Source organism: Eucyclogobius newberryi, unplaced genomic scaffold (genome assembly GCF_026437365.1).
Source record: "Eucyclogobius newberryi isolate DKJ021-1_F unplaced genomic scaffold, fEucNew1.0.hap1 SCAF_7, whole genome shotgun sequence".
Taxonomy (NCBI): Eukaryota; Metazoa; Chordata; class Actinopteri; order Gobiiformes; family Gobiidae; genus Eucyclogobius; species Eucyclogobius newberryi.
In genome coordinates, this window is record NW_027316389.1 from 29,183,842 (window position 1) to 29,206,976 (window position 23,135).

Consider the following 23,135-nt stretch of genomic DNA (forward strand, 5'->3'; position numbering starts at 1 on the left):
ATAAAATTATGGTAATTATGCTTATTATTGTAAGCTGTTAGGTTTGGGCACTCTTCCTCCCTATTGGTGATAATAATATTCTGTCTGTTCAGTTTTTGTCTAATCTGTTTAGTTTGTTTTAGATTGGCTCCTGGTCGCGGGTGCGCGCCCGGCAGCCTTTAAAATGGAGACCAGATGGGCTCAACGCTCTCTCTCAGCTCGGCTCCGCCCATCCCGCTACGGTCCCGCTTCGTAGACGCACTCGGCTCGCCTGCTCCCAGCTGGCTCTCACTAGCAGTAGCATTAGCCTGTTTGTTTGGCCTGGTGGGACCGGTAGTCCCATTTTCGCTTTTGTTTGGGGCTAGATAGGGGTTTTTTTGTGTCTTATTTTTTGCTATAGTTAGAGGTGTCGGCACCGGCTTCGACGGCCCTATACGGGGCTGGCCCGGTGTCGCTCCTATTTTATTTCTGTTTGACTGGCCCACCAGGTCCATCTTTCTTTTGATAACTTTGGGGTGATTTTAGGGCACGGGGGTTTCGGGTTGGTATTCATTTTGGTGAAACCTTAATAAACATGGTTAACCTTGTCTCGTCTCCGGTGTCCTTTTGTAAATATGTTTAAACCTCCCTTCAAGGCCGTAACATAAGCAAAGCATCAATATCGTGGGGCATTCGATAATACCATGAGCTTTCCCACAATATTGCAATATCCTACCATGAGGTTCATATGGCGCTATAATATTGTACCATATGTACCATTGCACATCGTTAGATCCCTATTCTCCACTGCTCTATTTATAAATGTGTTAATTTGTTGATATTAGCTTAGTGTTAAGGACCCAGTAGAGGAAGAATAGATGTTCATAAAAGTGACTCTAACATTATGGGCAGGGCAGTGAGCTGTGCTCATGCTGTGCTCATGCTGTGCTCATGCTGTGTTCACGCTGTGTTCATGAGTGGCACATGTGTGACTGTTTGTGCCGACCCTGGTCAGAGAAGCTGGACTCTGAGTGACTGACAGCTCCTCACTGTCGAACCCTGAGCAGCTGTCGAACACACCTGACATGACACAACTCTGCCCTGGTGTGGGCTGGAGTGGTCTTCATGGAGCTGGGAGAGAGAAGAAAGTAATTGCAGAATTGTATGCAGAGACTATGTGTTGTACCTAAGTTCTCATGCCACAAGATTCAACCTTTATTTAACCAGGACAGTTACGGGATCAGATGACTGATCTCTTTTGCAAGGGAGTCCTGGCCAAGACAGCAGCAAAGATCATTCACACATTTAGACACTCACAAAAATAAGTTCCCTAAATGAAGTCGTAAATATCCATATCAGTCTGGAGCTTGTTTAATCTTGTATAATGCTCTGTCTTTCTTCTGCACATGATCATTTGTACAACACGGAGCGCATCAATGATCGGAAATGTCAGAAGCGCAGATAAAGTTTGATAGTTAGTTTCAATGCAGAGTCCCCGCCGCCATCACTGCCATTGCAGAGTTTGTGGTGGTGCATGCTGGGATAGCGTGATGACAGCTCCAGGAGCTCTCTAAGCTCAGGAGATGCTCTGGAACAGCTCCCCATTTGCTTAATTCCTGTGAACGTTGGTGAATCTGCTTTCCTATTATCAAGCAATGAGTGTTTCGTTGTTAGATTTTCTAACGTTCTATTGATTAAATCAGCAAATTTGTAAAACCCTGTGAACCCCTTGTGATTTAGGGTTCTACAAATGAATTAAATTGAGCACAGCTGGAATATGCTCTTCTGAGATTTGTTTTCCTTTCAGAGGGTCAGGAGCAGCTGTCTCACATCTTTTGAGAAGCTGTAGTTCCAAAGTTCTACAATGACAGCAAAAGTATATCATAAAATAAATCGAAACGCTAAAATTCTGTACTGAACCACCAATTCTGTATTATGAATTATGGCAAAACCCAAACCTGGAAAATATCTTGTGCAGTAGTGTCCTTGATCAAATAATACAAAATAATCTATGACCACATACAAAATTGAACTGCTACTCCTCATTATATTTTTATACTTTTAACTTTTAAATTCAGGGATTCATTTGACTGAGATGCATCCAAAACTCATATATTTCTGTCAAAAGGTGGTGCCAAACTGTGACTGAAATATTGCGTAATGAATGGTGCTAAACGTCTAAACTCAATCTCCCACGAGGCTCTGCTCATTCACAAACTCAGAGCAGAAAATGGATTCTTTCTTTTGAGTTGTTGTTGTTGTTGTTGTTGTTGTTGTTGTTTTATGGCGGTTGACATCCGAGTGTTGCATTACCGCCAGACTTTATTCCTTAGACTTTGTCGTAGTCCTAAAAGTTCTTCTTCCAGTGCCTTGACTTCCAGTGCTTTGTCCTCAGACTCTGTCGTAGTCCGTAAAAGTACTCCTTCCATTGCTTTGGTGTTAAAAAGTCTACGCCGTGCGTCTACGAGCTACCACTCGTAGACGCACGGCTACCAAGCAGCGACATTTCTTTTGAGTTTCACAAAGGATGGCAGTGGCTTCTGTATTCAGCTTTACAGGATCATATGCACCGTTAACACTTTTCATTCAACTCAAAGTGGCAAAAGCCACTCCACTTTGTCAATAAATCGTAATAAAAGAAAGAATTTGTTGGTAGAATAGAGAAGCAGGAGTAAAATAAGAGAAGAACACAGATGACTGGGAAGTATTGTAAATGTCTGCAAAATGTTGTTGTTGTTGTTGTTGTTGTTTTATGGCGGTTGGCATCCAATTGTTGCATTACCGCCAGACTTTATTCCTCAGACTTTTCGTAGTCCTCAGACTCTGTCGTACTCAACTTGAGTTGAAATGGGCCGGTCATGACTCAGTACTCACACGCAAAGTTCTAAACCCTTATGTATCCCAGGTAAAAGAAACTACTATATACAAAGAGAAAAACAAGGAGAAGAGAAGATAAGATAAACAAGGAGAAGAGAAGATAATTCCAGAGTTTTGGGCCAGCAACAGAAAAAGATCTGTTGCTGGCCCAAAACTCTGGAATTATCTTCTTTGACTTGTCTCTAAAATACACCTTCTTTTTGGCTTTTTAACTGTTTGACATTAACATTGACATTTACTCTGTTTTGGCACTTCATTAAAATAAACTCTAACAAACTCTTGCAGAGTGTGAAGCAGCTGGGATCAGAATCAGCACCTCCTGATCTAAGGCCATGGTTCTCGATTGGCCAAACGTGGCTTGCCCTCTCCAGGTGGGCGGGCGTCCTTGCCCCAAGTGGAGGAGTTCAAGTATCTCGGGGTCTTGTTCACGAGTGAGGGAAGGATGGAGCGTGAGATTGACAGTTGGATCGGTGCAGCGGCTGCAGTGATGCAGTCGCTGCATCGGACTGTTGTGGTAAAGAAGGAGCTGAGTCGAAAGGCAAAGCTCTCTATTTACCGGTCGGTCTACGTTCTGCCCTCACCTATGGTCATGAGCTTTGGGTAGTGACCGAAAGAACAAGATGGCGAAAATATCCCCTGCAGGGTGGCTGGGCGCTCCCTTAGAGATATGGTGAGGAACTCAGCCATACGACGTCGAGAGGAGCCAGCTGAGGTGGCTTGGCCCTGGGGAAGACCCAGGACACGCTGGAGGGACAATGTCTCTCAGCTGGCCTGGGAACGCCTTCTCTCCGGAGAAGGTAGAAAGGTGTTCGTGGGAAGGGAACTCTGGGCCTTCAGACGGCTGCCTCTGCGACCCAGCTCTGGATAAAGTGGATTATCCGGGGCCGTGTCGCGGGGGCAACAGTCTAAACAGGGACTCCCAGACTTCCCACTCCCCAGACACTTCTTCCAACTCCTCCGGGGGGATCCCGAGGCGTTCCCAGGCCAGCCGAGAGACATATTCCCTCCAGCGTGTCCTGGGTCTTCCACGGGGCCTCTTCCCGGTGGGATGTGCCCGAAACACCTCCCCAGGGATGCAATATTGGATAAATACTGTATGAACTTATTTTTTCCCCGTAGAATATAGTGAAGTGGGGCAAAGAATGAGGAAGACATTCAGCAAACAAAATTGTGAATCGATCTTATTATGCACACGTCAACACAGAGCCTGGTTCTGCAATTTAGATCACTCGACTGGCCACCCTGAGTAAATAAAAGCTATTGCCTCATGAAAGCTGAAGTCACTTGACTTGACACAATTTCAAGCTAAATTAATTATTATTTTGCTTGTCCACTGGTGCAAAATGTGAATTAAGAAACAGATACATATCACTCAGCTGGAAGATTCTTCTTCTCTGCATGTGCGTAGGTTCAGGCCGCAAGAAAAAGTAGGCTTTCATATAGACCTGTGTTGAGAATGACCTTGAGGACATAATTCAAAGAAAAACCTTTGCAAACTGTGCAGTGAAAGCTTGGAGACAAAGAGAAGCATATCTGACAGAGACATAACTTTAGATGTTCACACGTTCTCTTCTGTTTAGGTGAATGTTGCAAACAAAGCGTGTTGTTAGTCAGAGCCCAGGGCAATGGAAAAACTAAGGATACATGGAGCACCATTCTGGAAAGGCACCAATGGAACTTCAAGGAGGAAATGAGAACAAATGGGATTTCTGGGCAGAACCGCAACATTTTTCATGAATGTCGTAGTAGATATGCATTGTCGTCTGTGAATTCAAGTTCAAACCTCATCCTTGTGCTTTCTGATAACTAGACTCATACATCACACATTTGCATGTACTTTATTACCAAGATTTTTGGCATTCACAAAATTTGTTCTGAACACATATTTAAATATTCCTCCTAAGAACAATGAGCACTCGCACGCCTGTCTGACAAGCCAAGACCATGTGCTTGACAATACTTTACAAAGACGTTTTGGTCAGGAATCCTATCCCTGATTTCAGATGTATGTGATTGACAGGTGCCTTAACCAATCACAGAAAAGCATGTCAGTTCATGTCCAAACAAACATGGCACAGAGGATTGAGAAATGGAGTGGATTTCTGCAGAATCAACATTTATAGATACAAATACTCATCAGTGATAAGGGAACTGCATCATCTAACAATATGATTTCTATGACCCATTACAGGGCTGTTAGGGTCATACAAAAGATTGGTTTCAGGGGGAACTTAAAACAAATAGACAAACAGAACAGACTATTATAAGAAGGTGGGCGAAATGTCTTGTTTTTCAAAAAACAGTTTGCAGATGCCTCCAGCAGCTGAAGTTTTTTCTACAATGGAACGCTCTGACACCGACTTTGTTCTGAGTGTTACGAGGATATTTAGTGGAGACACATGCTACAAATTATGTTTTGACCGTCTCAAGTTAGGAGAGTTTTTTGATGCCCTTTATGGTCCAATTCCAGACCCTTCTGCATTTTAACAGAACGTAGGAGTGGCTGGTTGTTCAGGCAACACATTCGTACAGTCTGTCCCAGCCCCAGTGCCACTATTATAACCCCCCATGACTAGGGTGCAGAATTTTTTTAATGTGAGTTGCGTGACTATTCCTGAATGAGTCGAGGCACGCAGTGTTGTGGGTTCGAATCCCGACTCCGACCATTTACTGCATGTCCTCCCTTCTCTCTCATCCCCATTTCGCACTGTCCTTTCCTGTCTGTCAAAGCCTACGGGCAAAATAAATATTGAATGAGACATTGTGTAATTGGTTAAGATGCTTCAAAATGTCAAGATGAATCAATAAAGTCTTTGTGTGAATGTGATGGTGGTTAAAGGATGAATAGCAGTCTACATTACAGTAATGATGTCATATTTTTTAAGCGAGTAACGGTCGAGTTGCTTATGGGAGGGTCTGTGACTGACTCCGAAAGCCCTATGACTGTCACATGATGATGGCGTCACTCTTACTTCCAGATCCATCAGCGAACCGGAACATGTTGTGATGCCATCTACATAATCTCTATTATTATGTTTCGGTAATGAGGTCAAATGAGCAAATATATGAATAAATATCCGCAGTATTATGCAGTATTATATGCATCAGTGTTTGAACTGCCTAGCTCCTCTGTTGTGTTTAGTTTTAACTTTCTGTGCTTGGCTTCTTGTCTAATCCACTTGTGATGATAGTCTGTTCTCCTCTGAGTCTTCAGGAATAACCCACTCACTGATTATCTGCTCTAAAGGCCCGCTCATTTACATGCAAATGATGCTCTGACTTCAGAGACGTTCATATTTAAAGCGTCGCGTCTGGCCACACAACAGCAGGAGGCCGCCGTATGGACACACCATGAACCAGATAGGAGATAGCCCAAGGGAAAGAGAGGAAAAAATCATTTGAAATAAATAGCTAAACTGTGTTCAAGATGTTATGCAACAAAGTAAACAGTGTTGAAAGCTGACGGAGGAGAATCTTCTGGATTGTTTTATTTGCTGTTCCCGTATCGCTTTTGTAAACATGCAGCTTGTCCACAGACAGATGACATGGAGAGGTTTAATTAAACATGATGGCACCACTGTATACTTATATTACTTCATACATATACCTATATTACTTCATATATTTAATAGTTGAATTATTTTTCAAACCTGCATGCCATACATTACAATGTGAACATAACAGAGTATCGTATACCATAATAACATGTATAGTATAACTCGTATTACATAAACACATGCATCCACAAACAATAGACAACCTCTGAACCTTCATTCCTCTTCCCCATCATCAGAATGTCATAATGTGCTCCCTGGTTTGAACAGGCTTTAAGTTCTTCCCATAATCCGTCCCACAGTTTCACTCCCACACTGAAACATACGCCCATTTTAATGTCGTTATTGCTTTTGGTTGATACAATTGTTTCTTCCCTCCAAGATTATATTCATGGTGTGGAATTTACCAAGTCCAATACCACTTGACTATTTGTCTAAAAAAATACAGTTCTCATTATGATTTGCGTTACAGGCAATAAGATGGTCTTGTAACAATGTCTCCATACCTCAGCACAATAATTTAAATATGACATTGCAAATGAATGATACAATAAAAGTAAAGCCTTTAGGTTGTGTATGTGACTGGAGATCCTCCTTACACCTACACATTACACCTTTTGACCTCAAGTAACTGATGTGGTGTTCCCAAGTAATCGTCTCATTTATTACTACTCCCAAAAATACATGTTGCTTGTTAAATAGTGTTTACAATAGTTATTTGTATTGGCTTGTCACTCTCGTTTTCCAAATAGCATATCTGTCTTTTTCAGAATGATAATTAATTAAACATTTTCAATATATTTCCAAAATTATTTGATACAAAAAAAATGCTCTAAATCCTCACCTGTGCAAATAATATTTGTATTGTTCACAAAAAAGTAAACATTTCATAAAATTCAATATTTTGCATATTATAATTAAAATAGAGTGGGTCCTAATACAGAGCATCGAGGCTCCCCGCAATGTATGTACTGTTCGGTACTTTAATTTGTTGTCTTTCCCTTATATAGGCCCTCCTCCCACCTCTCCACATTATCTACATAATTATAGTTATCAATGCAAGACATTGAAAATAACTTATATAAAATAACTTATATATATATATATATATATATATATATATATATATATATATATATATATATATATATATATATATATATATATATAAAAATCCTCTTACAAATCTGTTGTAATAGTTCAATTAAAGCTAGTGGTGTGATCTGTTGTGTCTGAATCCATATTGACTGTCAGATAATAATTTATGTGTTTCTATAAAATGTCTTAATCTTCAAATAGCTTTTCAAGGGTTTTTTAAAACTGGAAGTGGAGAGACAAGCAGTGTCTGTCTCCTGATTTATTTAGTGGAATTTCTATGGCTGTTTTCAGTTTGTTAGGGAATTTGCCACACTGGAAGGATAAGTTGCAGATATATGTAAATGGATGACAATTCCATCAGCTACGTTCCTAACTGTTCTCATGTCTATGTCAGAAATATCATGGGATGTCTTATTGTTGAGTTTTCTGATTATATCTATCACTATTTTATGGTGTAAGAAACATTGAATTGGGGTTGGGATTAAATTATCGAGGGGTTCACTGTTGATGGGACTCTCTTTTGATTAGATAGAAACGTTTTAAAGGCCTCTACAGTCTCCTTCCACATTCTTTTGGTATAATGTCTTTTACTGTTAAGTAGTTTGTGTGGTTTTCCTTTTTACTGTTTTTATATATTTTAAACTTTAGTTAATGTCTGATCCTGTCGCCCTGCAGCGTTTTTGGTGTAATTTCCACAATTATACATAAAAAAAAACTGCAAGAGACATTCTTTCATTTGAAAGTCCATATTTTTCTTAGCACTATATAATGCCACACATCCTTCTTGTGCTGTCATTTGTACAAACATATCATTGCCAATATCATATTAAACTCTGTACCTTTATCCACCATGTTTCTGAGACGACTACTATGTTAGAAGGATTGATTCAGATAATCATTGATAGATTTAAATTTGGAGTGTAAGCAATTCTTGAAATTACTTCAAACAATTTTTCATTTTGTCCCTTAAACCAAATCAAACTCTCTTTTTGAGGCAAATGATTCATCATTTAAATTGTTCTTAAACATTTTTTGCAACAGTTTACAACATCTAATCGTAACCCTAATTGTTAGCTTACAGCCCTCAATTTATGACAAATAATTCCAATTCCTTTTGCCTCGTCTGAGGCGATTAATTTATATTAATGCTGTAGCTTAAAATGATCCACCTGGTTTGGCAGGGACAATCAGGAACCTGTCACTGTCAAACCGAGAGCACACTCAGACAAGAGGCTTAGTTACGTCCTAGATTCGATGAAAGTTCATGGAGTGTCTTAGAAGAAGGCTTCTGCTTCTTTGGAAAAGTGAAACCTTTTCCATGGAACATAATTCAGAATCAGGGTCAGAAAGTCTTCGTTAATCCCTTGAAAGACAATTCATTGCAGCCACCTGGTGAAACACACATATAAGTACACAAGTATATGCCATTCCACATTCAGGTGATGAGAGAATGTGTAGTGAGGCGAGAGTTTTTTAATTTGTTGTTTCACAGATTTTCCTTGGCATTTTTAAAAGGGGAGGACGGAATATTATCAAATCACATTTCTACCATCCAAAAGTCGGAGTTGAATTTAAAAATTAAATTCTATTCTAAATAATTTTCTTGGATTCTTAGAATATAGGCCCTACTCCCACCTCTCTACATTATCTACATCATTATAGTTATCAAGGCAAGACATTGAAACTAACTCTTATTATAATGCAGTGTACAAAAATACCTTCAATGTCATAAACTAACTGGAAGGTGGAACTCACAGTGATCAGACAGAAAGTAGTCCCAGACTGACTTCTCAGAAAATGAATCATCCCGTGACCAAACAAGTCGCTTTTGAATCTTCACAGGAACACAAAGAGTGCCATGAAAGAAAATGTCTTATTGAGCTTAAATTTGGCCACAGTAATTTGATCCAACGGCGCAGTAATTTTCCCCTAGAGTCGTGGACGCGCAGCTCAGCTGATCGGGACAAGTAATGTCCTTACAATACAATCAGAAGAGAACGTGTGACTCCAGACGAGCTGGACATGTCCACATGAGGAGGATTTGTGGTACTTAAATGGCAACGACAAAAGGATTTCTGATATAATCGGTCAAGACGCGTATTCTTCATTCTTCAAACACGAGTTTAATGAATGGGAGCGCGAGCCAAAGCCACGCCCACCTTCATGTTAATCTCATGGATCTATGGTCAAGCCGTGAGTTGCGATAGTTTTAAAGCTCTTACGTTCGGACAAACTCGGGGTCGTGCAGAAATGGTCGGAGGTCGGAAATGCTGGTGCAGAATACATTTTTATTCTTATTGAGGTTTTGGCCAAAAAAATGTCAGAAAATCCGCTGAAACAGGAAAAATACATTTACATTTTTTTTAAGAATCTCCGTTTTTGACGTTGGCGGGCTCGCGAAACAACTTATTAAAAAACTCTTGCCTTAGTATAATAATATATACATAAAAGGGTAATCCTTAAAATACACAGAAGCACAGCATCAAACAGAGTTCAATAATGTAATCGCAGAAGGAATAAACGACTTAGAATAGTGATTAGTTCTAATCAGGGGCATCTCACAGCACCGACCTGAGGCATTAGAGTAAAACCTGAGGATAAAATGTGGCTCTGGTCTGGGTCAATAATTTGATTGGCTTTCCTGGCCACACGACCTTCTCAAAGTGCATTCCCTTTGCTGGGCACCGATAAGCTGTTCTTCACCGAAAGGCAACCAAACCAGGAAACAAAAGAGAAAGTTAGGAGACTCTCAAATATAGGAGCAGCAGCAAACTCTGAGGATCTTGTCGTCGACATTAAAGCTCCAACGTTTGCGCAGAAGAAAAAACTCACTGCTGAACTTTTTCTTTAAATAATGCCTGTATTCACATCAAACCTGAGTTTCACATCAAACACAGTTCCCAGATATTTATATTGCTCTACTGTACCTTCTCACCATAAATGAGGCTGTAGTCAAATTTTCTTTGCATAAAGTCTATAATTAGTTATTTGGTTTTAGAGACATTTTGGTCAAAGTAGTTCTGATCGCACCATGTCACAAAAGAAGAGCGGGCCGAGTCATCGCCCTGTAGGAGTGACAACACAACTGTGTGTGTGGCTGTTTGGGCTCTTACAACTGTCCGTGTGTTCCATAAAAAAAATGACGATAATACACATCCCTGTGGGCTTCCCGTACTGGACACTAGAGCATCAGACGTTTGTCCATTTACCCGCACACACTGTACTCTGAAAAGTACTGAAAAGTCAGTCAGAAAATCGAAGATAAGTATCAAGAAAACTGATCAGGTAAGTTAGAATGAGAGTCTTCCAATTAAAAAAAAAAGGAAAAAAGCCAAGCAAAGGTTTCTGCATTGACAAGGTGCTTAAGAACATTGTCAAGAATAAAGACATTTGCGTCCTCCAACCCTTTTAATGGTCTGCAAATTACAAGGGGTCCATCTTATCAGTAAAACACAATGATATTCAAGAGTTTTCTAAATGATTTCATGATAAGCGGAGTAAGTGCCATTGGTCTAAAGTCATTCCGCTCACTCGGCCGTGTGGACTTGGGAATGGGAATGATTGTTGATGTCTTTCATAGTCTAGGGACATGACACAGGTCCACAGCCATTTGAAAAAGATATTCCACTGAGCGGATCAGCACAGTGTAGAGTGCCATCTGGTCCACGCTTCTCTTGTGTTGACCTTCCTGAAGAGCGTGTCTGACTGATAGCAAGATCTTCGGAAGGAATAAAAGATGAACGATATCTTCAAAAAAGTCAGCCTTCTAAAAAAAAAAAGACATTAAAGGCATTTAGCAGCCTGGATCATTTATTCCTGTGATTGTAATATTCACTTCATCTAAGGGAGGCTGAAAGCTCATTACACAGGACAATACAAAAGCACAATTGTATTCACACTACATCCACTCTCAATGCGTTTCTACAGAAGTTCATGCTCTCTTTATGACTGTCAGACCAAAGCCTCATATTTATTAATGCTATTTTGAAGAAACATTTTCGCCTGAGTTGTCGGTTGCCTCCTCTCGGGTTGACAATCGAGGTCATGGTGCGGAGATGTGAATATTTTCTGCGCCGTCTCTGTACCCCGAGGACAGAAGTGAGAGGGCGGGACGTAGACAAATATATATATATATATATATATATATATATATATATATATATACAAATTCTCCAAAACCTCCTCGAGCTCTAATTAAGTGTGGGTCTACTGTAGTGTGTCGCCTTGGCTTCAGATGCACAAGTTCAACTCAAGTGTCACATTTGGGAGTCAGACTCTGGTGAATAAAACACACGTAAAGGGGTACAGCGCGCTATACAAGCGGAAATGTCGTGACTCTAAAAGAAAAAGGGCTTGACATGCGCTACCTAAATAAATCAGGTGTTTGTGAAACTTTTGAGGTGATTTAGGGCTGCAATTTTTATTTTTGCAGTGAGAATACTAGCGCTAGATGCTTATGACTATTGTGCATTTGATTTAAACGACACGTATTTTGCAAAATTGACTTTTATGAGATTTAATCATGTTATGACATGTTTCCTCATTTAAAACCTACAACAGGGATGTCATCTCTTACAACAAGGATTTTTAAATTCTTAAGTCGTACAATATTACATCGTTCAAATATCCAAATAAATAATGGTACATTTTTGTTTTGTTCTTTTCCAGGTGGAGTGTGCATCGCTCAGTCTCTAAAGATCCCTCGGGAGCCCAGGCTTGGAGAGTTTGACAAAATAGTTTTGCGTTTGCTGGAGACGCCCAACGCCAGAGCTGTCATCATGTTTGCCAACGAGGACGATATCAGGTATGATGCAAGTATTACACATACATACATACATACATACATATATATAAAAATATAAACTACTACTACAGTGTTACATCTTAATTTGTGTGGTTGAGTGTTTCTCACCTAACGATATTGTCCTTGGTCCTTGTCCTCATCTATGCAGGAGGGTCTTGGACGCAGCCAAACGAAACAACCTGACAGGCCACTTCCTGTGGGTGGGCTCAGACAGCTGGGGGTCAAAGATCTCCCCTGTGGTGCACCAGGAGCGGGTGGCAGAAGGTGCTATCACCATCCTGCCCAAGAGAGCTTCTGTGGACGGTCAGTACCTCATCACCTCTCAGATTTGCATATAGCAGACAGTGTCTCCTTAGTCTTGAGTTATCCATAGTGAACCCTACATAGACAAGCTTCTGGCTCCTGGAATGCTTAAGAAAGTGGCGTGCGGTCAGGGCAATCAAGGCAACCAGTGATTGACCAGTACAATCTAAAATGACTGTGTGTCACAACTATATTTATATTGTTCCTAAGTTTGTCTTTTAGCGTCCTCTACAGGCCACTGAGCGATACTGCGCGGCAAGCTTGGTTCTTCTTCTCCTGCCTCTATTCATTTTGTTACTTTGTTCAGAGGCCCGTTCATGTTCCACTCTCTCATGAGCTTTTAGAACCAGAGCGGCAGCAGCTTCTTTTATAGGCCTGCAGTCTGAGGACAACACAGCCTCAAACCACGCGGAATAAACAATAAATAATATGTGGGAACCTTGGCTGTTTGCATGTTCGGCCCTAATTGAGCATATGCAGAGGAGAAGCGAAGTAACAGCAGCTCCATGTTACAGCTATGGGTGTTTAGCTCAGTTGGGAAGGTGTTCGACCTTCATGTGGGAGACTGGGATTTGGAAACTTGTTGGTTTATTCACTTTTGTGTGCAAGAGTGTCCACTAAATGTTGATGAACACTCCAAGTTTGCTGCTTGCCCATCCATTAAAGTCACTACTCGCTACTGGGTTAAGCTAATGAGGAGCTACACATCAGAGCACCGACAAACGATTGGAGGAAAGAGAACTCAAACTCGGGTGAAAACAAAATGACTAATAGCTGATATTAACAAAAAATTATGATTTTCCACTTGCTTTGCAAAACAAAGCTAGCACACGTTAGCATCAGCTATGTCCTCTTCATTGACGCATGGCACTCACATTAAGACCAAAATATTGTATTACAGAGACGTTGTTGTGGCGTAGGGAAGTAAAATAGATGCAGTGTATGTGACTAGCTTCAGGCAGATCTCACAATGCCTCGAACTTGGAATTACTTATTAACATCTTTTTGGGAATTGCGTGGATCGGCCTCGTGACTAAAAAGTATCATTCAGGTACAATTGAGATTTTATTTATTAAATAATGTTTGGGCGACGTCAGGTACTTCTGTTGCAGTCCTCTGCCTCTGAACCCAGTCTGGAGCGTTCCGTCGTTAAAATAAGTGATCCAAGAAGCTCCTAGGCGAACAGTCTGGGAGATCGGCTGGTCAAAGCATGGATTTAATGGCCCCTGAGTCTGTTTGCTGGACCAGGGAGGACCATTCTGTGTAGATTTGGAATGCTTGCCTTCTGTTTTTTGGGTTGTATTCATTTGGATCCCCATTTTTCATTGGTCCATAAAAATATAAGCAGGCATTTGCATAATTACATCAGGCAAATTCAAAATATCATACATTGCAAAAAGAGATAGCATGGTTGTCAATGGGTTTTTTAAGTTTATTTCACTAAAATTTCTCATGGTAATGTTTTCCATTTTCTGTTTTTCTACAGCATTTGATCGTTATTTCAAGAGTCGGTCGCTGTCCAATAATCGAAGGAATGTGTGGTTTGCTGAGTTTTGGGAGGAGAACTTTGTCTGTAAACTCGGGATGCACGGAAAGAGACCAGGCAGCCCCAAGAAGTGCACAGGTAGGAAATAACACACTTCTATCTGTTTTAGTCAGAGAAGCAGTGGTGGAACAGTAGATAGTAGTAACACAGCTTTTTAGTCCCGTTAGATGGGCTTTTATCAAAATATCAAACTCAAAATATGTATACTTTAGGCATTGATACGGTTATGCAAATATCAACAATGATTCACATATTATGTACATGTTAAGACTTGTCAGGGCCATTTCGTCAATGTTTTGTGTGAAAAACACTCCACCAGGAGCCCACTGAACTGTGTCAGGCGTTCTGTTCTTTAGAGCTCGTGTAATATCACTCTTTAAAGAATAACAACCACCACCTACTGTGTAACGAAATGGCTGATGCACTGACAGTCTGAGGACTACGAAAAGTCTGAGGAATAAAGTCTGGCGGTAATGCAACAATTGGATGCCAACCGCCATAAAACAACAACAACAACAACAACAACATTTTTTAGGGAAATAAGATTTTTATTTATACATGATTTATATGTAATAACTTAGGGGGACCAGCCACCAGAAAAGGTACATAGTGATCTATTACATTTAGCAGAACATCCAGTTTCATCCACATTTGCTTCCATAGTAGAATAAAGTGAATACAAGCAGCACACTTCAGTTGAAAGTAGCACATGGCTCTTACACAGACTAAACCCTTGCCCATTTGACTCTGCTGCTGTGGAGATGAGTAACTTGTGGATTCATTTCACACATAGACACTGAGTTTCACGGGTCGAGCTGTAAAATGATTATAGAGACGTTTATTGGCAGTCGGCAGAGGCAGAACTTAGGCTCATGAATAGAAATAAGGGAGAGGTTGCGTGTCCCAGGCACCCTGAACGCACCACACACTGTATAACAGGGCTTCAGCCTGGCTGTCTGAAAGTAACTGTGATTTATGTCAAGTTTTGACAGTCACCTCTCTCATGTGATCTGATTCATTTCACACACATTGCACGGGTTAGTTTCCACACATATTGAGGTTTTATTCTCCTCTTTTAGCACCAACGTGTCTCTGAATAAGATTGTCAATTTTAGTCTAATTTGAACACTGGTATTTGAACAAATGGGCAGTGTTAAGTATTTTGTATGTAAAGCAGATTATGAAATAAAATGATGTTTTTGCAACATTCATATATGAAAGCTTAAAGCCTTGGTTTGAAACAGGTAAAACAATCATTTTTATATCCTATTGTAATACAACATAATCAGCCATTAAAGACAAATCAATCTTCTGTGACAGTCCGGGTTGGCTGTCACGTCATGTGGGGTTGTCCCTGGTGTTATTAATGGCATTTTCTGTCAAAACATGCTTAACAAAATACTGTAACTTTCATTGTGTTTGGCAGATCCTGGCAAAGTCACATTTTCTAAATTTCAGGAGTGTAATTGACAAAGTAGCATGAGGGAAAAGGGGGTGTAATGGGGTACAGCACAACCTGGTCAAGTGCACCAACATGCAGGAAATACAGGCTATATTCTGAATAATCTTCTGGGCCCAACAGACCCCACTGTTACATGCGTTTACATCTCTTTCAACAAATTATGTTTGAATTTGCAGGGCACAGAAAAAATAGAGTAGACTGCTTTAGGAACTGCTTAAATCTTTCAGAACTTAAATTCAAGTGCCACATGCTGTGATAATAATAAAAATACACACCAGTGACAGTAACTGTATAGCCCTAACTGGGCTTGGGCCCCGCTGAAATTTCTCCTCAAGGTTTGGGGAAAAGTCAGCCCTGTCAGAAACCCAGTTCATCAGGTTATTTTTATCAACTCATTGTGATGTATGAAACAGTATTAGTGTGACAGCAAGTATAGCCCTTTTATTCTGAAAATATTGTCCAAAAAACATCTTTTATTAGTTTCTTTCCACGCTGCATTTTTGTATTAAATGAGACCCCTGACCACCTAATAAACAGTGTTGAAAAGGCATTTCTATCACTGTCTTCTGCCGCTCCTATCCTGTCTATTTCTATTCAGAAATCCTCATATAAACCACTCTGCACATTGTGCAAGCTGTATATTTAAGGGCCTGTATTAAGCACACTTTTAATGCTTTGTGTTGCGTTACAAAGTTGTTTCCTCCTCAAAAACATACCTGGAGTTGTGTTTTGCTTCATTTGTGCATGTTTAAGTCATATTTTAGTAGTTTGTCTAACTTTAGAGAACTGTATTGGTGTTTTTATCATCCATACATTACTTAGCAAGTTTACCACAAGCAGACATTGTTTTTAGCCTTTTACAAGCTTGCACCTGTTCAATTGTGGCTCTTGATGCTGATCTATAACTTTCTATAACTCTCCCTTTGAGCTTGTGTGTGCTGACTGCAGCCTTCTGCAGCACCATGTAATCCACTGATTCAGTGCTGTTCTTCTGTTCAGGACAGGGTACGCAGGGCCAAATCCTGCCAAAACATGTGAGACACGGTGCAAAGGATTATAGGAAGGTGTAGAGCTGTGGAGTTTAGTCAAATATAGCACTGCTGCTGAGTCAGGGAGTTTCTGAGGTGGAAAGTTTGTGCACAACCAGGAAACACAGGCTAGAGATCTATGGCTTTTGAGGAATAGTCTGTAAGGCATCAAAATTACAGATATTTCTCTGTTGTTGTCAGTTGCTTGTTTCCCAATGCTCTTCATGAATAGAAATCTAATTATACAGTGCTGCCACTCCCTTTACACACATAACGTGCAGTGTGCAAGGTTTCAAGTGCTATGAGAGGCACCAGCCTGGTACAGCAGCTGCACTGTCCCCTTTGCAATTAAACAGGAAGCTTACACTATAACTCCTCTGTCTTTAATCCTTTATTGATTCAAAACTATATCTAGGACTGAAGTGTTGCCTCTCTCTCTCCACAACGAGTTTGAGATGCGCAGGGGCAGCTACAAGGCACAGTTTAAACAGCCGCAGCTGGGAACAGTTTTGATTCGCTTATGTATTCTATTCCAAGGAGCAAAACAGTCTGTAGATGATGAAAATTGGCCTCATATTCAATTAGAAACTGGGATAAAGAGAGAATGAAATAAGCAGATGTGGCAAACTGCAGAGTTGACACCGCGGCGTGCCAAACCAAAATGGTTAAACTTCTTACAGATGTTTAAAGGTGGAATGGACAATTTTTTGACCCAAATCTGAGTCTCATTTCCTCGTGGTGTGGACTGCCGATTAGTCCTGCCACGCATCAATCATAAAACGCACCTACTGCTCACCTACAGCCTACAGGAGAGCAGCACGTTTCCCTGTGTCTAAGCGCATGGATCTATCATAATATAGTTCCCTCAGTGTACGGGACAAAATTAAGACAGAGAAAGACAGTTCGAGCTGGTTCAGAAGAGACGTAAATCTACAAAGACGAGAGACGCGATCCGTCGCGCTAATAAACAAACGCACTTTTAGCAACAAGGCTTTTGTGTGTTCGCACGGGGCGAGTGCACACGCACACTTCTGCTTGAGTTCTCAAATCGGCGAAAAATCGTCCATTACGCCTTTAAATTGTGTTTTCATGAATGCAACAGAAAGCAACTATAGTTTTTAGAACCTGGATCTGTTCTGCTGTAGAGCAGGAGAAGGGCTCCGGGTGATGCGGGAGCAGGAGCAGAGCAGGAGCAGAGCAGGGACATTTAGGGACTGTGGGGGGGGGGCGCTCAGAATAAACTAAGTAAATTCATGAGTTGCAAATAACATCTAAAATGCACCAGAATCCAGAAAATTATATGATTTTTGTGGAAACCTTCTTGGTTGAGGGCACTAGGGATTTATGCAATATATAAAATTGTCGTTCTGCTCAGGGCACCTAAATGGCAAGCAGCAGTCCTGTAATTATAATTATATCCGTCTATGTTTTGCAGGTCTGATACCGTTAAAATTTGCAGATACTCAATATTATTCATAAGCTCATTACACTAGCATTGCTCTAGCTCTCTATAAAGGCCATGGAATGACGGCATGGCACTGCAGGCCAATTTTTGCGCAGCAATTCAATCTTAAGACGTGGATTGTACAACTAAATAGTGGGCTCATTTTTGTAGGTTCTGAGCTTTAAAGTTAGGCGTGGCATATTAATATTAATTTAGTTGCAGTTGGTGAATGTGTTCAGAACCCCTATAATGAATTAGTCAACATTGAGTGTCAATGTTCTCATTCACGTCATATTCAGTGGTGATAAGCTACTTTTTTTGCCACTGACAAATGCACGCCTGACCATTTGCAGCAGTGGGCTCTGCGACCTGAACTAATCACTCACACATCACATTCATACGAGGCAAGGTACGTGAAGTGTCTTGCCTAAGGACACAATAAGAGTTTGCACTAGAGCTGCTGCCTCACTGTGGTATTCCCAGCTGTGTCCCATGATCCCAGCACTAACTAGGCTGGTTTGGCCACTTAAGTCATAATCATGTGCAATACTGAATAAAAGGAATACGAAAAGTCGAGTTACTTTGGACTTTTTACATTTATTACTTTCCATACCCATAATCACTTATTGCAATATTGTTGTACGTTCAAAACCATTTTCTAGCCTGATGTTATACTTAATCATGAGATTGTTAAATACAATATCACCTTCACCAACAAGGTATTATTAATTAGCATTTGGGGCCTCCACATGTTGGTCAGGGCAGTGCCAGGCCACAGGCCCTAGTTTATTCATGTAGTAAAAGCCCAAACTCCTGACCTCATCACAGCTTCACCATCTGCACCATTAAGGGCCACTGTGTTAACGCTGATCTGTGCAGCTTTAGAGAGCAATACAGAGGATGTGCATCTGCAGCGGCTAAAGTACACAGCCTGATACAGCAGCTGCTCCAGGTGTGCAGGGAATAATGAGACTACTTCTAATCGTCCACAACATTGTAGCAGATACAGAAAACCTCAAAACGTCCTTCCTTTTGTGATCATTCCACATCAATTTACAAGCTACACACTAGATAGCTTGATTTGTGGGGCAGAAGAAAACATTGACATGTTTTCAACGATGTGTGTGGAACCTATAGTTTTGAAAGTGAGAACTTTTGACTCAAGGTGTGGGCTGCACGGCTCTGAGCTGTGAAACACAGCCTGTGTATACTGTGCACTGTAGTTACACTACTTTGTACGCCATAGCCTTAGAAATTCCTTTAATACAACGCAGAATATTTAAAGTGAAGAGATAATACCTGCAGCCTTAGTAAATAATGCATTGTAGTTATATGTCGGTGTAATCCCTCATTCGTCCAGGCGTGTTCCATAGTAGAAAAAGCTTCAGTTGTAGTCATCTGGACTCAGTTAGAAAAAATAGACGTTTCGACTCTCATCCAAGAGTCATTGTCAATAAAAGAATTTAGATCGAGAACTCCGATATTAATACTGTTCTGTGGTAAGTCCCGCCCGTTGGGAGGAGCCTTCCTGAAGTAGAAGGAGTTGTTTGTTTCAATAGAAACTCCCCCCTTGTATCTACCGAGCTAGCCTATTCAGAATTTTAATGGGCTATTAGAATCCTCTTTGTCTTTGTGAGACCCTGGCTCAACCACCCTGAGTACCTGATTAGCATCTAAATGTCCTGGTCCTGGTCCTCTACCTTTCCAGGGGTTCAGTAAACCATTATAGATACCAGGAAGATTGAATCTTAGCCCTCCATTTCTGTTTAAAGAAGGTTTTTCTTTTTTAACAAAAATAGCTTCCTTGACTCCTCTTTCAAACCATCTTTTTTCCCTGCTTAAAACCTTCACCTCACCGTCTTCAAACGAGTGATTAGAGGCTTCAAGATGGAGATGCACGGCACTCTGTGGTCCTGAACTGGTATTTCTTCTGTGCTGATAAAGCCTCTTGTGTAGAGGCTGTTTCGTCTCACCTATGTAACGTTCTTTACAACTTTCTTCACTGCATTGGATCGAATAAACTACATTGCTCTGTTTTTGAGTCGGCAACTTGTCCTTAGGGTGAACCAGTTTTTGTCTTAAAGTGTTTCCTGATTTACAATAAACAGAGACTTTGTGTTGTCTAAAAATTCTCTGCAGTTTTTCCGACAGGCCAGACACATAAGGGATAGAAACACCCTTCCTTCTCTGTTCAGTTTCCTTTTTGTCCTGCTTTTTGGTTCTCTTCACTCTGTTGAGAGCCCAAGCGGGGTAACCACAGGCTGAGAGGGCATTACGGACATGTTTTTCCTCTTTCTTCTTGCCCTCTGAGCTGGTGGGCACACCTTGAGCTCTGTGTTGTAAGGTTCTGATCACCCCCAGCTTGTGCTGTAGTGGGTGGTTGGAACCAAAGAGCAGATACTGGTCCGTGTGTGTAGGTTTCCTATATACTTCTATTTGGAGTTTCCCGTCCTCTCCTCTGATCGTGGAACAATCAAGAAAGGCCAAGCGATTCTCCTTAGCGTCTTCTCTTGTAAACCTAATATGTGGGTCCACAGCATTGATGTGATCAGAGAAGGTTTCCAGCTCTTGTTTCTTAATTGTTACAAAAGTATCATCGACATAGCGGAGCCACAGTTTTGGGGCTATGCCTGAGAATGAGGACAGTGCCTTCTTCTCAAAGTGCTCCATGTACAGGTTGGCCACTATGGGAGAGACGGGCGAGCCCATGGCACAGCCATGAATCTGTCTGTAAAATTGTCCCCGGAATTGAAAGTAAGTGGTGTTCAGACAGATGTCCAACAGTTTACATATGTGTTCAGGTGTCAGTTTGGTCCTTTCCTGTAGGGTGGTGTCTTCCTGCAGTCTGGTCCTCACTGCTGCTACTGCATCAGAGGTCGGGATGCAGGTGAACAGGGACACAACATCATATGAAACCATGAGGTCATCTGGGTCCAGTTGGAGATGTTTCACTTTATCCACAAAGTTGTGCGTGTTTTCCACATGATGTACCGAATTCCCCACAAGCGGAGCCAATATAGTTGTTAAATGCTTGGCCACATTGTAAGTGATGGAATCTGTGCTGCACACTATGGGTCTGAGTGGCACCTCCTTTTTGTGTATTTTTGGAAGGCCATAAATGCAGGGTATGGCTTCACCAGGATACAGTCTGTAATACAGAGGCCGGTCTATCGCTTCCTCTTTTTCCAGCCTTTGTAAACAGTCTATCACTTTCTTCTTGTAGCCACTGGTCGGATCTCTTTTCAAGCGTTCGTAAAAATTCTGAATAGGCTAGCTCAGTAGACACAAGGGGGGAGTTTCTGTTGAAACAAACAACTCTTTCTACTTCAGGAAGGCTCCGCCCAACACCACAGAACAGTATTAATATCGGAGTTCTCGATCTAAATTCTTTCATTGACAATGACTCTTGGATGAGAGTCGAAACGTCTATTTTTTCTAACTGAGTCCAGATGACTACAACTGAAGCATTGTAGTTATAGAAAGCAGCAGCAGCAGATGCTGCTAGTCCTGTTTCTGTTGCCAAGTGAAACGAATATTGTCATCTGCTAAAAAGTCTCCTAATGATACACGTGCGTTGATTGGTGGAAGTAATATGAGCAATGACATGATTTGAATAACTTTGGTGAAGCTCTCTGCACATTGCAAATTGAAACTTCATTTTGAGTTGTGGCAATTATCAAATCATAAAAGCTGCAGTGACTTAGATTATAGAATGTTATCTGCAAAGAACAAAATATAAAATTATATAATTGTTATCGCAATAAAATCGTACAGCCCTAATCTAGATTATAAAAAAGAGAAGGAACTTGGTGTGGTGTAAAGGGAAGAAGGCAGGGAAACCGAGTACGATTGTTGAAAGGGGATAAATCATTATAATACAGGAGCTGCTCAAAAACTAAGTGGGAGCCCGTGGTCTATGATGGATGACTCAAATGCTGACAATCTAACAACAGAAGGCGCGATGAGAAGATGTCTCACTGCCCTGCGTGGCTCCAATCATGAAGGCTTTAGCATTGAACCTTCAAAATGATGTTTGAAACTGTTGGAGTCTACAATAAATGATTGTATAAACTGTGAATATAAAGTGGACATTCTTCTTGTATTAGTATTTTATTTATTTGTAAAGAATGACCATTTTATATAAATGTATATATTATAGTAAAGATTAAAGCCAACATGGATAATTTCCATCTTCAGTCCCTTTGCACGTTCATGTCAAAGTATCTACAGGACAAACATCACTATGGTCACACAAAGATCACACAGTTGCAGTAGACAAATCAGTTAAAAGAACAGTTTATTTGGAGTTAAACCAATACTTCAATACTGAAAAGTGTTTCATGGGGATATTTGACCCTTCAACAACCATGTTTTATAGCCTTATAAAACGCTGCCAGTGTGGACAGCTCTCTTATATGAGCAATATTCCTAAATTCAAATGGAGGGATTGGTGACCATTCAGAGACAACCTTGTAAACAGGATTAACGACAACAAGATTGAGAGTAACTTAATTAGCACAGACTATTCATTTAACCTCATGTAATAAACAGGGCGACCTTGCGTTCACACCGTGCGTGCCTTCCATGCCAAAAACTGTCCAGATTCTGTTCTTGTGCAGGGAATTTCAGATTATGTGCAAACTTTTCAACAGTCGCACTTTCACTCATAGTTGTAAATGATGTAGTTAGTTTAGTGAATCGTTAATAATATGAAACAGAAAGTGATTAAACTTCAGTAAACTAGGGCTGCGTGGCCAATTGGGGCCATCATTCATGAAAACCAATTCAGTGGCTGCCAATGGGCTTTTGAAGTATAGGTCTAGGCACCAGTGAAGGTTTGGTAATACTGCTGTGGGGTATTTGGAGTTCTTTTTTTCAAATAATCACAAGCTACACAAAGTCAAAGGGATATGAATGTGCTGTTTTATGGTGCAATTTTCACATGACACAAATACAAATAACACATGTAATCAACTGCCTGTGACAGCCGGTGATGATTCAACATCTGGGGTACAGAAGGGACAATGTATAATTTGAGTTAATTTAATCCCTCATTTGTCC

The 23,135-nt window shown here is 40.7% G+C and overlaps 1 protein-coding gene across 1 annotated transcript in view; it reads left to right on the top strand.

Moving 5' to 3' along the window:
* The window catches only part of LOC140348547 (metabotropic glutamate receptor 8-like), a 183,563-nt gene that overhangs the window by 112,654 nt on the left and 47,774 nt on the right, over nucleotides 1–23,135 (top strand). Inside the window, exons 4-6 of the mRNA XM_072434482.1 lie at nucleotides 12,156–12,291; nucleotides 12,440–12,594; nucleotides 14,081–14,218. Coding sequence (XP_072290583.1) covers nucleotides 12,156–12,291; nucleotides 12,440–12,594; nucleotides 14,081–14,218 — 429 coding nt within the window. The remainder of the gene's footprint in view (nucleotides 1–12,155; nucleotides 12,292–12,439; nucleotides 12,595–14,080; nucleotides 14,219–23,135) is intronic.